This window comes from Moschus berezovskii, chromosome 9 (genome assembly GCF_049115385.1).
Source record: "Moschus berezovskii isolate FMDL1 chromosome 9, NW_MosBer_1.0, whole genome shotgun sequence".
NCBI classification, from domain to species: Eukaryota; Metazoa; Chordata; class Mammalia; order Artiodactyla; family Moschidae; genus Moschus; species Moschus berezovskii.
The window spans coordinates 1210001-1224787 of record NC_142468.1 but is presented as its reverse complement, the minus strand read 5'-3'; the positions used below and the strand labels follow the sequence as shown (position 1 = coordinate 1224787).

At 46.8% G+C, this 14787-nt stretch overlaps 1 protein-coding gene across 8 annotated transcripts in view; it reads right to left on the bottom strand.

Annotated features, from left to right (window-relative positions):
- TTC7B (tetratricopeptide repeat domain 7B) overlaps positions 1-14787 on the bottom strand; it is a 270335-nt gene that overhangs the window by 72447 nt on the left and 183101 nt on the right. For all 8 annotated transcript variants that reach the window (XM_088839368.1, XM_055436426.2, XM_088839370.1 and 5 more), the window contains exons 14-15: positions 12472-12544; positions 9027-9187 (exon numbers count right to left, since the gene is read on the bottom strand). In XM_088839368.1, the coding sequence (XP_088695494.1) occupies positions 9027-9187; positions 12472-12544 (234 nt within the window). The remainder of the gene's footprint in view (positions 1-9026; positions 9188-12471; positions 12545-14787) is intronic.

Below are 14787 nucleotides of genomic sequence, written 5' to 3'. Positions count from 1 at the left end.
CTTTCCAGTGAATATTCAGGGTTGATTTCCTTTAAGATGGACCGGTTGGATCTTCTTGCAGTCCAAGGGACTCTCAAGAGTCTTCTTCAGCACCACGGTTCAAAGGCACCAGTTCTTTGGTGCTCAGCCTTCTTTACAGTCCAAGGCTCTCATATAAGAGTAATCATGCAGTACTTGTCATTTTGTGACTGGCTTACTTTATTAGCATAACATCCTCAAGTTTCATCCATGTTGTGGCATATTTCATAGCGTATTTCAGATTTCCTCCTTTTTTTTTTAAGAATTTCCTTCCTTTTTAAGAACTGAATCACATTCCATTGTATATGGGTCACTTTGTTTATCTATCCATTCATCCATGGACCCTTGGGTGACGTCTACCTTTTGGGTCGTATGAATACTGCTGTTATGAACATGAGTGTACAAACTCTGTTCCTTCTTTCAATTATTTTGAGTATTTACCCAGAAGTGGAATTGCTGGATTATACAATAATCTATTTTTATTATTTTGAGGAACCGCCACACTATTTTCCACAGCAGCTGCACCATTTTACATTCCCACCAGCAGAGCACAAGAGTTCTGGCTTCTCCACACCCTCTCCAACACTTGTTACTATCTGCTGTTGTGTTTTTTTTTTAATAATAGCCATGCTAATAGTATCTCACTGTGGTTTTGATTTGCTTTCCGTAATGATTAATGGACATGGAACAACAGACTGGTTCCAAATAGGAAAAGGAGTACGTCAAGGTTGTATATTGTCACCCTGCTTATTTAACTTATATGCAGAGTACATCATGAGGAACGCTGGGCTGGAAGAAGCACAAGCAGGAATCAAGATTGCCGGGAGAAATATCAATAACCTCAGATATGCAGATGATACCACCCTTATGGCAGAGAGTGAAGAGGAACTCAAAAGCCTCTTGATGAAAGTGAAAGAGGAGAACGAAAAGTTTGGCTTGAAGCTCAACATTCATAAAATGAAGATCATGGCATCTGGTCCCATCACTTCATGGGAAATAGATGGAAAAACAGTGGAAACAGTGTCAGACTTTATTTTTGGGGGCTCCAAAATCACTGCAGATGCTGATTGCAGCCAGGAAATTAAAAGACGCTTACTCCTTGGAAGGAAAGTTATGACCAGCCTAGATAGCATATTAAAAAGCAGAGACATTACTTTGCCAACCAAGGTCCGTCTAGTCAAGGCTATGGTTTTTCCCGTGGTCATGTATGGATGTGAGAGTTGGACTGTGAAGAAAGCTGATCGCCGAAGAATTGATGCTTTTGAACTGTGGTGCTGGAGAAGACTCTTGAGAGTCCCTTGGACTGCAAGGAGATCCAACCAGTCCATTCTAAAGGAGATCAATCCTGGGTGTTCATTGGAAGGACTGATGCTAAAGCTGAAACTGCAATACTTTGGCCACCTCATGCGACGAGTTGACTCACTGGAAAAGACTCTGATGCTGGGAAAGGTTGGGGGCGGGAGGAGAAGGGGACGACGGAGAATGAGATGGCTGGATGGCATCACCGACTCTGTGGACATGAGTTTGAGTGTACTCCGGGAGTTGGTGATGGACAGGGAGGCCTGGCGTGCTGTGATTCATGGGGTCGCGGAGAGTCGGACACGACTGAGAGACTGAACTGAACTGAACTGACAGTCTCTGAACACAATTCAATGAAGTTAAAAGTCCACTGACAAAAGATAAGTTTTAAAAAACGCATATATTTGATAATCATAAAACACAGTTCTAAAATAATCAATGTGTCAAAAAAGAATAATGGAAGTTTTAAAATATTTAGAACTAAACAATAACAAAAATTTCACATATCAAAACTTGTGGTTTGTAGCTAAATTAGTACTTAGTGAAATATTTTATCTTAAATGCTTATGTCAGAAAATAAGAAAGGGGGATTTCCTGGCAGACCAGAGGGTAAAATTCTGCATTCTCACTGTCAAGGGCTTGGTGACAATCCATGGCTAGGGAACTGGGATCCTACAACAGCATGGCCAAAAAGGTCAACAGAAAATAAGAAAGGGAAAAACCTTTCTTACGTGAGCTAAATATCCAACTAAAAAGTTGGAAAGTTAAGAAAGAAAACCAGCTAAAACAAAACAGAACAGATTGTAAGAAAATAGGAGAAAAGAAATAACAGAAATAAGGACAGACATTCATAAAAGAGAAAGCAAATATACAGTTGAGATGATAAAAAAAAAAAAAACTGGTTCTTTGAAAAGATCAATGTTTCAAACAGGTTCCTGGCAAGATTGTTCAAGAAAAAAAGAAGCATATCAAACAGTATTAAAAAGACTTAGCCACAAATGCTATATGACAGTAAATAGTTTTAAAACATTATACATAATTCTTTCAGTCATATAAGAATGTTCAAACTACTGCACAATTGCATTCATCTCACAAGCTAGCAAAGTAATGCTCAAAATTCTCCAAGCTAGGCTTCAACAGTACGTGAACCAAGAACTCCCAGATGTTCAAGCTGGATTTAGAAAAGGCAGAGGCACCAGAGATCAAATTGCCAACATCCGCTGGATCATAGAAAAAGCAAGAGAATTTCAGAAAAACATCTATTTCTGCTTCATTGACTATGCCAAAGCCTTTGATTGTGTGGATCACAATAAACTGTGGAACATTCTGAAAGAGATGGGAATACCAGACCACCTGACCTGCCTGAGAAACCTGTATGCAGGTCAGGAAGCTATAGTTAGAACTGGACATGGAACAACAGACTGGTTCCAAATAGGAAAAGGAGTACGTCAAGGTTGTATCTTGTCACCCTGCTTATTTAACTTATATGCAGAGTACATCATGAGGAACGCTGGGCTGGAAGAAGCACAAGCTGGAATCAAGATTGCCGGGAGAAATATCAATAACCTCAGATATGCAGATGACACCACCCTTATGGCAGAAAGTGAAGAGGAACTCAAAAGCCTCTTGATGAAAGTGAAAGAGGAGAGTCAAAAAGTTGGCTTGAAGCTCACCACTCAGAAAACTAAGATCATGGCATCAGGTCCCATAACTTCATGGCAAATAGATGGGGAAACAGTGGAAACAGTGACAGACTTTCTTTTCTTGGGCTCCAAAATCACTGCGGATGGTGACTGCAGCCATGAAATTAAAAGACTCTTGCTCCTTGGAAGAAAAGCTGTGACAAACTTAGATAGCATATTATAAAGCAGAAACATTAATTTGTCGAGAAAGGTCTGCATAGTCAAGGCTATGGTTTTTCCAGTATTCATATATGGATGTGAGAGTTGAAGAAAGCTGATCGCCGAAGAATTGATGCTTTTGAACTGTGGTGCTGGAGAAGACGCTTGAGAGTCCCTTGGACTGCAAGGAGATCCAACCAGTCCATCCTAAGGGAGATCAGTCCTGGGCATTCACTGGAAGGACTGATGCTGAAGCTGAAGCTCCCAAACTTTGGTCACCTGATGCGAAGAACTGACTCATTAGAAAGACCCTGATGCTGGGAAAGACTGAAGGCAGGAAGAGAAGGGGACGACAGAGGATGAGATGGTTGGATGGTATCACTAGGATACGAGTTTGAGCAAGCTCCAGGAGATCGTGAAGAACAGGGAGGCCTGGTGTGCTGCAGTCCCTGCGGTTGCAAAGAGTTGGACATGACAGAGAAAATGAACAACAACAAATAACTCTATGCCAGTAAAATTTAGAATTTAGAGTAAATGGACAAATTCTTAAAATACATATAGTATATTAAACATAGATTAATAAAATAAGTAGAAAACCTCAATATCCTTTAATCATTTAAAAAAAAAATCAGAAGTTCTTCCATGGACAAAGGACTGGTCCCAGATGGTTTTACCGGCAAATTCTACCAAAACTTATTATTCTAGGAACAAATAATTTTAATCTTACACAAAGATTCCAAAAGACACTAAAAAGAACTACTGCTACGCATTTTATGAGGCTGGCTTAATGTTGATGCCAAAACCTGACAAGGATATAATGAGAAAGAAAATCACAATCGATTCCACACATGAACATGAATGTTCTTTAGAAAGTGAATAAACCGAATCTATTAAGGAGCTAATAGATTATGATCAAGTTGGGCTTATTTCAAGAATGCAAAGTTAATTTAACACTTAAAAATATCAATTAATATAACATTCACAGATTAAAAGAGTAAAATTATATAATAATCATATTAATAAATACAGAAAAAGCATTTGATGAAATTTAATATCAATTTATGATTAAAGAAACAAACTCTTAGCAAGCCTTCTTGGAAGAAAGAAATTTTCTTAACCTCTTAAATAGAGGTTTAAGTAGAAAAGCATGGAATTTTTTTCAGGCAACTAGGAATAAATCTAGTAAACATTGGCAAAATGTTTATAAAGAAAATTATAAAGCTTCATTTAAAAAATATTTTTAAAGGTCTAAGTAATTAGAGATATCTAACTTTCCCCCAACGAAGCTATTAGATGAAATGTATTGGGTTGGCCACAAAATCGTTTGTGTTTTTCTATAAGGAGTTACAAAAAACCTGAACAAATGTTTTTACTAATCCAATAATTCCAGTCAAAATCTCAACAGGTTTTTTCTGGTGGAACTTGAAAAGCAAATATGGAAGTTTATACAAAGGCTCAAAGACCTGAGGACAGCCGGGACACCCCTAAGAAGCGCGTTACGGGGTGGACCGACCTCACATAATAACGCTTGAGAATGATGACAGAGCAGCAACCGTGCAGAGACGGGCACCCTGAACAGCGGGACCAAGTGGGGAGCTCACAGTCAGCTCCTCACACGGCCCGATGTTTGATTTAAGGCCAGAGCGGCCCTGGGGAGAAACAGGGAAAGGAGTCGTTTTAATACACGATGCTGGACACTTGGGTATCCCCGTGGGAAAAAATGACCCTGGATCCTTTGTACCCTACACAAAGCAGTTGGTTCCAGACGGACTCGAGCTTCCAGGAAGAAAGGCAACCCGAGGGAGCTTTAGGAGATAACAAGGACAGTTTCTTAAACCAGACCCAGAGCTACCATCCTCGGACAGGCCAGATTCGACTGATCCAAGGATATTCCAACAACTTCTGTTCCTCAGAAGATCCCACTAAGAGAAAGCAAGGAGAGGCCACAAACTGGGAGAAGATTCTCACCACACGGGTAACCAGCAGAAGCCTTCTGAACTGTACACAAAGAAATCTGACAAATTATTAAGAGAAGAGACGACCCAAGTAGAGAAGAAGAAAGACTTCTACACGTGCTTTATAAAAGGGAAAAGCTGAATGACCAATGAACGAAAAGGTGTTCAACCTCATTGATAATGAACAACACGCCCCTTAAACTCACGGTGCTGGGACCACTAACCAGCTCCCAGCAAGCCTGAGTGTTGGCGCTCTCGGGCACTGCTGGTGGAGAAGAGGCTGGACATAGTCACTCTGGAAAATGGCTTAGAATTCTTTGGTCAAACTGAAGAGACACGCATCCTGCGGTCCCACAGTTCCGCTCCGAGGAGTCCACCTGACGAAAGGCTTGCACACAGGCATCGGGAGAACTGTGTCAGGATAACAGTCAGAAACTGCAAACAGCCCACGCACCCACTTACGGCAGACTAGAAACCGAAATCCGGGTGTATTTACACAATAAAGTACCATCCGTATAAATGAAAACACTGCTGCTGTATGCAAGAGGGATAACCTCAGGAAAAGAACACTAAGCAATGAAAAAAAGAATAAGAATGTATTCTTATTGAGTACAATTCCGTTAAAAATTTTAAAATACACAAAAGCAGAAATTTTTATTATTTAGGAATACCAACATCTGTGGTATAGAAACACAAACGACTGCTCAACACAGAATTCAGGACAGCAGTTAACCTGAGCAGGGAGAGGTCAGGGGTAGGAAAGGAGAGTGTATAGGAAACTCAAGGCAACATTAAGGGGTTTTTTCTTAAATATAGAAGCATTTATACATAGGTTACTTGTATTTTTATTTTAAATAGATTCAATAAATAGTCTTGCTTCTATTCAATATTTAATCATGTTAAAGGATTCCAAAATATCACATGTGAAGATGCTGTGTTCGTTGTAATAATATTTATAGGAATGCCTTTCAATTATCGGAACATCACCATGTACGAATGCCTTCACTGCTGTGGCCAGGATAGCTGACTGCCCCTGGAGGAACAGCTGGTGTCTCCAGGGTTGCCTAACCATCCTGACTGTCACCATGAGATGATAAAAGTTGGCGGTCAGGCTTCCCTGGTGGCTTGGAGGTAAACAATCCACCAGCCAATGCAGGAGACATGGGTTCAACCCCTGGTCTGGGAAGATCCCACTTGCCACAAAGCAACTAAGCCCGTGCACTACAGCTGTTGAGCCCGCGCTCCAGAGCTGTGAGCCTGCAACTGCTGAACCCACACGCTGCCATTACTGAAGCCCTCGCTCCACAGTGAGAAGCCCACGTTCCGCAGCATAGCGCAGCCGCGACAACCGGGGAAAGCCACGTGCAGCGGCGAAGACCCAGCACAGCCAGCAGTGGCACAGAACAAACCGATCCTGTTAAATACTTAGGTTACGTATCTTGAAGGAGTAGCTCAAGTTCCTTGGCTTAACGGGGACCAAGTGTGAAAGTCAAAGTGTTAGTTGCACAGTCAACTCCGACTGTACCTTACCAGGCTCCTCTGTCCATGGGATTCTCCAGGAAAGATTACTGGAGTGGGTAGTCATTCCCTTCTCCAGGGGATCTCCCCACTCAGGGATGGAACACAGGTCTCCTGCATCGCAGGCAGATTCTTTACCATCTGAGCTGCCAGGGATGTCCGACTCTTTGCGACCCCATGGACTGTAGCCTACCGGGATCCCTACAGTCCATGGGATTTTCCAGACAAGAATACTGGAGTGGGTTGCCATTGCCTTCTCCAAGGGAAGCCCCAGTGGGAACCAAAAAGCTCTGTAATTCTCTGCATCAGGCTAAAACGCTAGTTCAATCAATTCTTGGTTCAACAGCCGGAGAGGCCTGACCCTAACAGCAGGAAGAGCTCTCATCTCCCCCTAGCAGGGGCTGAGGAAACATCCACTACACCCCCAGGCTGGGGTAGGTCACAGCTGTCGGACACGAGACACACGAGGCCATCCCAGGCTTCCCAGAGTCTGCAGCTCTGCGGGAGACGAGCTGGTCACAAACAAACAGATAATGCTACACGGCAGTTGGGACAGGTGCCCAGGGAATGTTGTTTAAGTTGGTGTTGAAATGTTTTACCCAGGATGGGAAGAAACCATGGGATCTACTGACTACATCTGGCCCCCGACTTTTAATAAAGTATTCTTGGGAAGAAGTTTCCCATCACAAAGGAAGAAATACAAATATTTAAAAAGCAAACAAGTCATCAGGGCTCTCAGCCCTGCTGCCATATGCTCTGCTTTTTTGAGCTTACAGCTTAACATTAAAATAACAGGCTCGCATTCCTCAAATATCTCTACTGCTGTTCCTTACTTCCACTACTTGAAAAGGCTGTCAGCTGCTGTCACTTGGAGGCATTACCATATTAGCCACCACTGTTTACTGCGTGCAGTGCGGCGCGGCTATTAGTTTAATAAGCCTGCTCTTCTCTCGGATGACACCCCAGGCTGTCTACGCGAGAGCCACAGGCTGGAGTCTGACTTCTAACGAAGGTGCTGAGGGTGGGAGGCAGGAGCGGCCACTTTATAAATATTGATGAGAGAAACGGAATTCAATTGCATCAGGCTAAACTTAACTGATGGGCCACGTGTTTTTTAAAGTGTTTCAACCACTTTATGGTCCCATGGGCTAACCAGCCTTGGATAAAATCCAGACGTGTCCTCAGAGAGCAAAAGAGCAAGTTTGAGACCTGCAAGAAGTCAAACACGGAGGCAAAACTCTTTAATTCACTCTGCATAAATAGCTGAACCTAAAGAAATCTCCAGTCAGAGGTTTCCTGGATTATAATGAGAAAATTCTCGATGGGGAGAAGAGAAGTGCCCTTTTCACTTGAAGACAAAGAAATGTTTGTAATGGAAATATGCGAATCAATTTTCCAAGGGGAGATGCTGAAACGCACTGATTAAAACCACAGTGAGGGGAGGAGGCAGAGAAATAAAGCCAAGGCTGAGCCACTTAAAATCTGCAGAGAGAGCCAGCCCACCTTTCCTCCTCTGCCCCGGGCCGCCCCCACCCGCTGCTGACCCTGCATTAGAGAATTAGAACCAGCCAGCCTGCAGGACTGCTCACTGTTTCTGCCCACTGTATACTGGTTACTAAGCTACGCCACTGAGGATAAAACGGGAACCGAGCAACCCCAAAGACAATGTCCTTTCCAACAAAGCCTGATCACCGCCGTGCACTCAGGGGTTCAGAGGGAAGAGGTGAAGAGATGCAGACAATTCCAGCACGCGGCAGTCTGTAATGACATCGCTTAGCTTACATACAAATATTGTTGACTGATTTAAGGAATTCCGTTTCCAAGAGAGTAAAACTGAGACACAAAGGGTCAGGTATCCTGATCAAAGCCGCCTAAAATATAGCAATCACCTGGAATTCGTGCGAGTCCTTGGTAACGTAGGACAAACAAGCTATAAAGCAACGGTTCCCAAATTTTAGTCATTGGCGTTTATTCAACATAGCTCTGCCATATCCACATATATCAATATTTTCCTTTAAATTCACCTTAAAAAAACTCATTAAAAATTTTTTAGTCTCCCTCTGAGCAATCGTTTCTATGAAATCACACTTTGATATGCAGCTGTATTTTTTCCAATGTTCATTAAAAAATGCATAACTGTTAAAATGAAAGAGTTCATCCATAATGCATTTCAGATCATCTTGTATAACTCAGGGGTACACAATGGAAAAAAGGAATAACGTATTTCAACTCAGGTTGACTTGAGAGACTGTTTCTAAATATCATAAAACAGCAAGAGTAAAGAGGATTTTGCACTATTTACCACCAGGATGTCCATGAAGGACTTGGACAAATTAAAGAGATAAATTTCACACCTTCTGTATAAGGAAAAATAAGTCAGTCTGGGATCACTTACATGAAATTTTCTGGATATTCGCTCAGGGCCATATCGATGATATTCAGAGCATCGTGGTAATGCTTCTGCGCTGAGAGCAGGAGGGCGAGGAGGTGCAGGGAGTTGGCATCGTCGCCTTGAAGCTGAAGAGCCTGGCGGACGTACCCGAGAGCCTCTGGGATCTGGTTTAAAATAAAACCCAGAAGAATTCTTAGACACACGCACACACCCAGCCACCATTTCAGTATCTGAAAGTCAAAGTATTAGTTGTTCGGTCGTGTCCGACTCTGGGTGAACCCGTGGACTGTAGCCTGCCAGGCTCCTCCGTCCATGGGATTCTCACGCAGGAAGACTGGAGCTGGTTGCCATGCTCTCCTCCAGCGGATCTTTCCAACCCAGGGATCGAACCCAGGTCTCACACACTGCAGGCGGATTCTACACCGTCTGAGCCACCAGGGACGCCTCTGATTCTCTGTAAATGTCAGGAGTTGTTTCACCACATGTCACAATCAGATTTTAAGCTGCATTTATGGCCGCCCCAGGATATTAACCACAAACACGAAGACAGAGGCCCCCTTCAAGTGACAGAATGACTAATGAAGTGACACAAGAGACTGTTTCTCAGGATAACTGCCAGGCCCAAATCTTCTATTTCTCCATAAATAAGCAACTTCTCTCTTTTCCCACACAACTGGTTTACTTTTGATTATGCCCAAGATAATTTCACTCTAAATGGAGACATAACAAATTGCCAGAAGTTTTTAAACTGCCTTAGCTGAACAGTTTCCATTTTTTTTCCAGTACCGCTGAAATGAAAGTACTTAGTAAGTTTCAAAATTGTAAACGGAGGTTTCCAAATGATCAGACACCTGTGATTCTTTTCAAGTTCCTTTGTCCTGGATCTCTATGAGACATCAGGGAGATATGCAAACAAACAAAACGCCCACACCTTTCCAAAGTATAAACCAGAATAACAACACCCAAGAAACAAACTGTGATGCCACACACAAAGCATGTGTATCCAAGTGTAAGTAGGACCAGATACAACTTTAACCTTTAAAATCTGACAGCTGTTCAAGACTTTCTTCAAAATTGCCCAATACAAGGGTTGATAAAATGCATACATACGAATATTTGAACACCAGAGTTTCCATACAGGTTTAACAGTATTCACCTGCCAAGCAGGAGACCCGGGTTCAATCCCTGGGTTGGGAAGACCCCCTGGAGGAGGAAATGGCAACCCACTCTAGTGTTCTTGCCTGGAGAACCCCATGGACAGAGGGGCCTGGCGGCTGCAGTCCACAGGGTCACAGAGTTGGACACGGCTGAGCGCAGCAGCGGCGGCGGCGGCGGAGGGCGGGGCCTGGAGCCGGATCTCGGAGCAGGCTGGACAGGCCTCCTTACAGTGTGGCCCGGGACGCCGCCTGCCTGCCCCTCCGACCCGGCCGGGGCTGGACCCCTCTGCTCTTCTGCTTCCTCCCAGCCCCCGACCCCATTCCTTAGCAGGGAGCCATGACTTCCGTCTGTCCCCACGTCTATTCGTTTTCCTCTCTGAAGTTCCATTTTTGATGAATGTAAGTTAAAAATGCTGGTTTAGAGGGGCTTTCTGCTTTTGAGCCCTAGAATCCCAGCGATCACAGTGGGGACTTTTCATCTCATGGGGCTGAGCGGAGGGTCCGCAGTCCAGAGAGGAGACGTGCCTAGGGCGGGTCACCCAGCCCCGTGCTGAGACCAGAGCGGCTCTCCCCGCAACCTCCTCTGGGTCAGACAGCAAGAGCTCTAAGGACAAGGGGGCTTCCTTGTGGCTCAGCTGGTAAAGAATCTGCCTGCAATGCAGAAGACCCCAGTTCGATTCCTGGGTCAGGAAGATCCGCTGGTGAAGGGACAGGCTACCCACTCCAGTATTCTGGGGCTTCCCTGGTGGCTCAGCTGGTAAAGAATCTGCCTGCAATGAAGGAGACCTGGGTTCTATCCCTGGGTTGGGAAGATACCCTGGAGATCTAAAAGGCTACCCACTCTGAAAGGCTACCCACTCCAGTATTCCAAACTGGAGAATTCCATGGACTACAGTCCATGGGATTGCAAAGAGTCGGACACAACTGAGCAGCTTTCACTTTCATTTCCTTTTCACTAAGGACGAGGGCCCCTCCCCGTCGCCCTCCCTGCCTAGGGGGCAGGCACAGGGCACAGCATCCTGCTGGCGGCCTCCGGAGGCCCCCGTGGCACCCACAGGGCTCCAGCAACTCCTCCCCTCCCCGGGGACAGCCTACTGCGCGGACAGCACTCAGCCTGGTATCTGGAGAGAGTCAAAAAGGCAGGTACACCCACGATGTCTTTTCAGGGAGGTCCAACCCAATCAAGGGAAAAACGGGTACAGGGTTCAAAGCGGTGCCCTCAGGGGCTGGGCTGACCTGAAGGAATTCCAGGTTGGTTCCTTCATTCACCCAGTATTAGTGAGTGCCTACCACGTGTCAGGCAGTGTGCCAGCTGCCGGGGCAAAGCAGTGATGATGACAGACGGGGGTTCCTGCCCGCGGGGAACCTGAAGTCTAGAGAGAAAGACAGCGAACAGGAGCAAGGGCAGGAGGGAGGGGCGGAGCAGGGCGCCCGGTGAAGCGGCTCCACGGGGCGCCGAGGGAGGCGGGCGGTGGGTCAGCAGCCCACAGCTCTCACTGCAGCAGCGCCTGGTCGGGCCAGAGTGAGCCGCGCGAGGCCGGCGGCGGGACCTGGACACGGACAGGGTCCGCCTAGCGCCCTTCGCCAGGCTCCAGGAGCTCAGATGCGTGGGCACAGCCCGGCCTGCCGGCGAAGGGCGTGTCCGGGGAGCTGACCCTTGAGTCACCCTCCGGCCGCGCTCGGGAATGTGCTGGGGTCACCACCAGCGTCTCGCACCAGGTGGGCCGGCGGGCACGGGGCCAGAGTCCCCAGGACGGCTGGAAGGGGGCCGCAGGGGCGAGGGCGACAAGGGCAGCTTCAGGAAGCCGCCGCCGGGAAGGTGGAGGCCGGCGGAGCGCGTCCCTGCGGCCAGGCGGGCACCGCGGGGGCTCGTTTCGGGGAGCCGCTGTGCGTAGCTGTTCACCCCTCCTCCGTGCTTGAAAGGTACGGGTCTCCTCTGCGTACACCGCCAGCATCCTCCGGCCGATGCCCGGCCCCCTCCGGTGACCAGAGTCCCTGCCGCGCAGCTCAGCCCCGGGCTCTGTGAGTGAGCAACGGGGGCTCCCTGGTGACCCCTGGGGCCACCAAGTGCTGCCCCGTCCCCACCTGACCCCGGGAGCCCTCCAGATTGCAGGTGTGACCTCCAAAAGCAGGGCCCGGCCTGCTTTGTGTCTGCACAGCTGCTGCTCCAGAGAACTCAGCGTCCCTGGGGAGAGGCTCCAGGGCAGACTTAGGGGGCCGAATGCAGAGGGTCCCCCCCTAGACTGTGCTGAGATGGGGCGGGCACCGAGCGTGGGGCCGGTGGGACTGACCTGTCTGGAGATGGCGAGCTGCAGGGCCAGGTAGAAGGCGGCCTGGTGGTCCGTGGGCGACAGGCTGTGGGCCCTGCAAGAGCGTTGGCAGCGGTTAGAGCGAGAGGCCACTGGGTGCCCTGTCCCAACAAGGGTTCCCATTGGTACTTTTACTTATACCGAGGCCCCATATTTAACAACCGTCTATGCTGCTGCTGCTGCTGCTAAGTCGCTTCAGTCGTGTCCGCCTCTGTGCAACCCCACAGACGGCAGCCCACCAGGCTCCGCCGTCCCTGGGATTCTCCAGGCAAGAACACTGGAGTGGGCTGCCATTTCCTTCTCCGATGCGTGAACGTGAAAAGGGAAAGTGAAGTCGCTCAGTCTAGATGCAAATGAAAGCACTGACAGCCCTTATGGACTCAACGTTTTCCTTTCATACACGGCATCATCTTAGTCTGTCTCCAGTAAGTTCTTCTGACTAAAACCCTATTTTGTACGACACTGACCTAACTACTGCGGATTCACTTTGGTTCGTATTTGCATGGCATGTCTTTTGTCACCTCTTTACTTTCACATTTTCTGTATTCGTGTTCTCTCTTGCAGACAGATTACAGTGCTCGTAAACCCAGCGTTACTTTGTCTAGATCTATAACACAGTGACTTACATTTACTATACCGATTCATATATTTGGTTTTAAGTATTTCCTTTTCGGGGTGCTTTCTATTTTTCCTCCCTGATCCTGGTTTCTTTCTGCTTTCTTTCCTTATTTTGGAATTATTGCTTTTTAATCAGCTGTAACTTTTAAAGCAGTCATACATGTTGCTGAAAGTTTTACAGTATTTTTAAGTATGAATACCCTTAGTACAATAAAGTCTAACTACAACGTAAACGTTTTCTTTCACTTAAACTCTTCTCCTCTGTCCACTAGCTAATGGAACGTGTGTCTCCTCTTGGCCCTGCACGTGGGATGACACATTTCTGGGTTTCGGCTCGTGTCGGCAATGGCAACTGATGAGCCTGGCTTCGAGAAGGAGCCTGGGGTGGAGAATCTGCAGGCCGCGGTCTGGTCTGACCCCCCGGCAGGCACCTCCCTCGGGCTGGGCAGGAGAGGCCACGTGTCACCCTTGGAGGCCTGAGCACTCCTGGCAGGCCGACGGCTGCTGTGGTTAACTTCTGGCTTGGCCTTGATGCTACTTCATCCAAATTTCTGGATTTCAGAGAAACCATATGAAAATCAAAGGCCTGGCTTTGCTCGTAAACTGAGGTTTTGGTATTTTGATGAACTGCAGGGAGAAACGGAGGACACTCGTTCAGTCTTTTGAAGGTTCTACTGAGTCCTGCGTGGTTTTCTAATGACACGCGACTGTGACATGGAAGACTCCGTGACCAGACACTAGACTCAGTTTGTCAACTGGCTTTTGGTGCCAATAGGAAGAGACTATCCCGGCCTCTCACCTAATGGCAAGCATGCCATTCTTGCTTTTATGTGGGAGTCTACTGTATTTTATAAGCAACTCAAAATGTGGCTTTGGCTGAGACATAATTCTGTGTTTAACAGTCCGGTGGAAAGAGAAAAACAAACTTTTACTTTCTTTAAAAGGCACTGTGGAGCAGACTAATTACAAACGGGGAGGCCCAGACAAGTGAACAAAACTTCAGGCTCTTCCGTCAACATTCTGTGATTAAGGGAGGATCTTCTACCAGCAAATTCAAGATGAAAAAGAACGCCAAATCACTATGGAGTCAACTGTGGCAAACACGCCAAGGATGGATTTCTACAGTAATAAGGCCTTTTTATGGGGCTGTCTTTCTGCTGTGGGGGAAAGACGAAAAAGTCTTCTGAGTGTTTGCAACCCAGAAAATATGTGAAGTTCAACAACCTGGGGCATTATTTGGGCAAAGACCCTGATGCTGGGAAAGACTGAAGGCAGGAGGAGAAGGGGACGACAGAGGATGAGATGGTTGGAGGCTTCACCAACCTGATGGACATGAGTTTGAGCAAGCTCCGGGAGCTGGTGATGGACAGGAGGCCTGGCGTGCTGCAGTCCACGAGGTTGCAGAGTCGGACACGACTGAGCAACTGAACTGAACTGCTGTAGCTCGTGTGTGGGACTCGGGGGAACTAGGGGCTTGAGGCGGGGTCCTCTGTCCCTTTTACAGTCTTAAGCACAAGACTCCCATCCCCAGGAAATGAGCTTGCCTCAAGACACAGCTGGAGGACTTCTCTCACTTCAGTCTAAGCAGCTGAGGCTGAAGACTTGCCTGTGTTGCCCTTGGAGATGTCTTATTTCTAGTGGAGGCCTACTCAGAATGCCCCAGTTTTTACTTGACAGGCA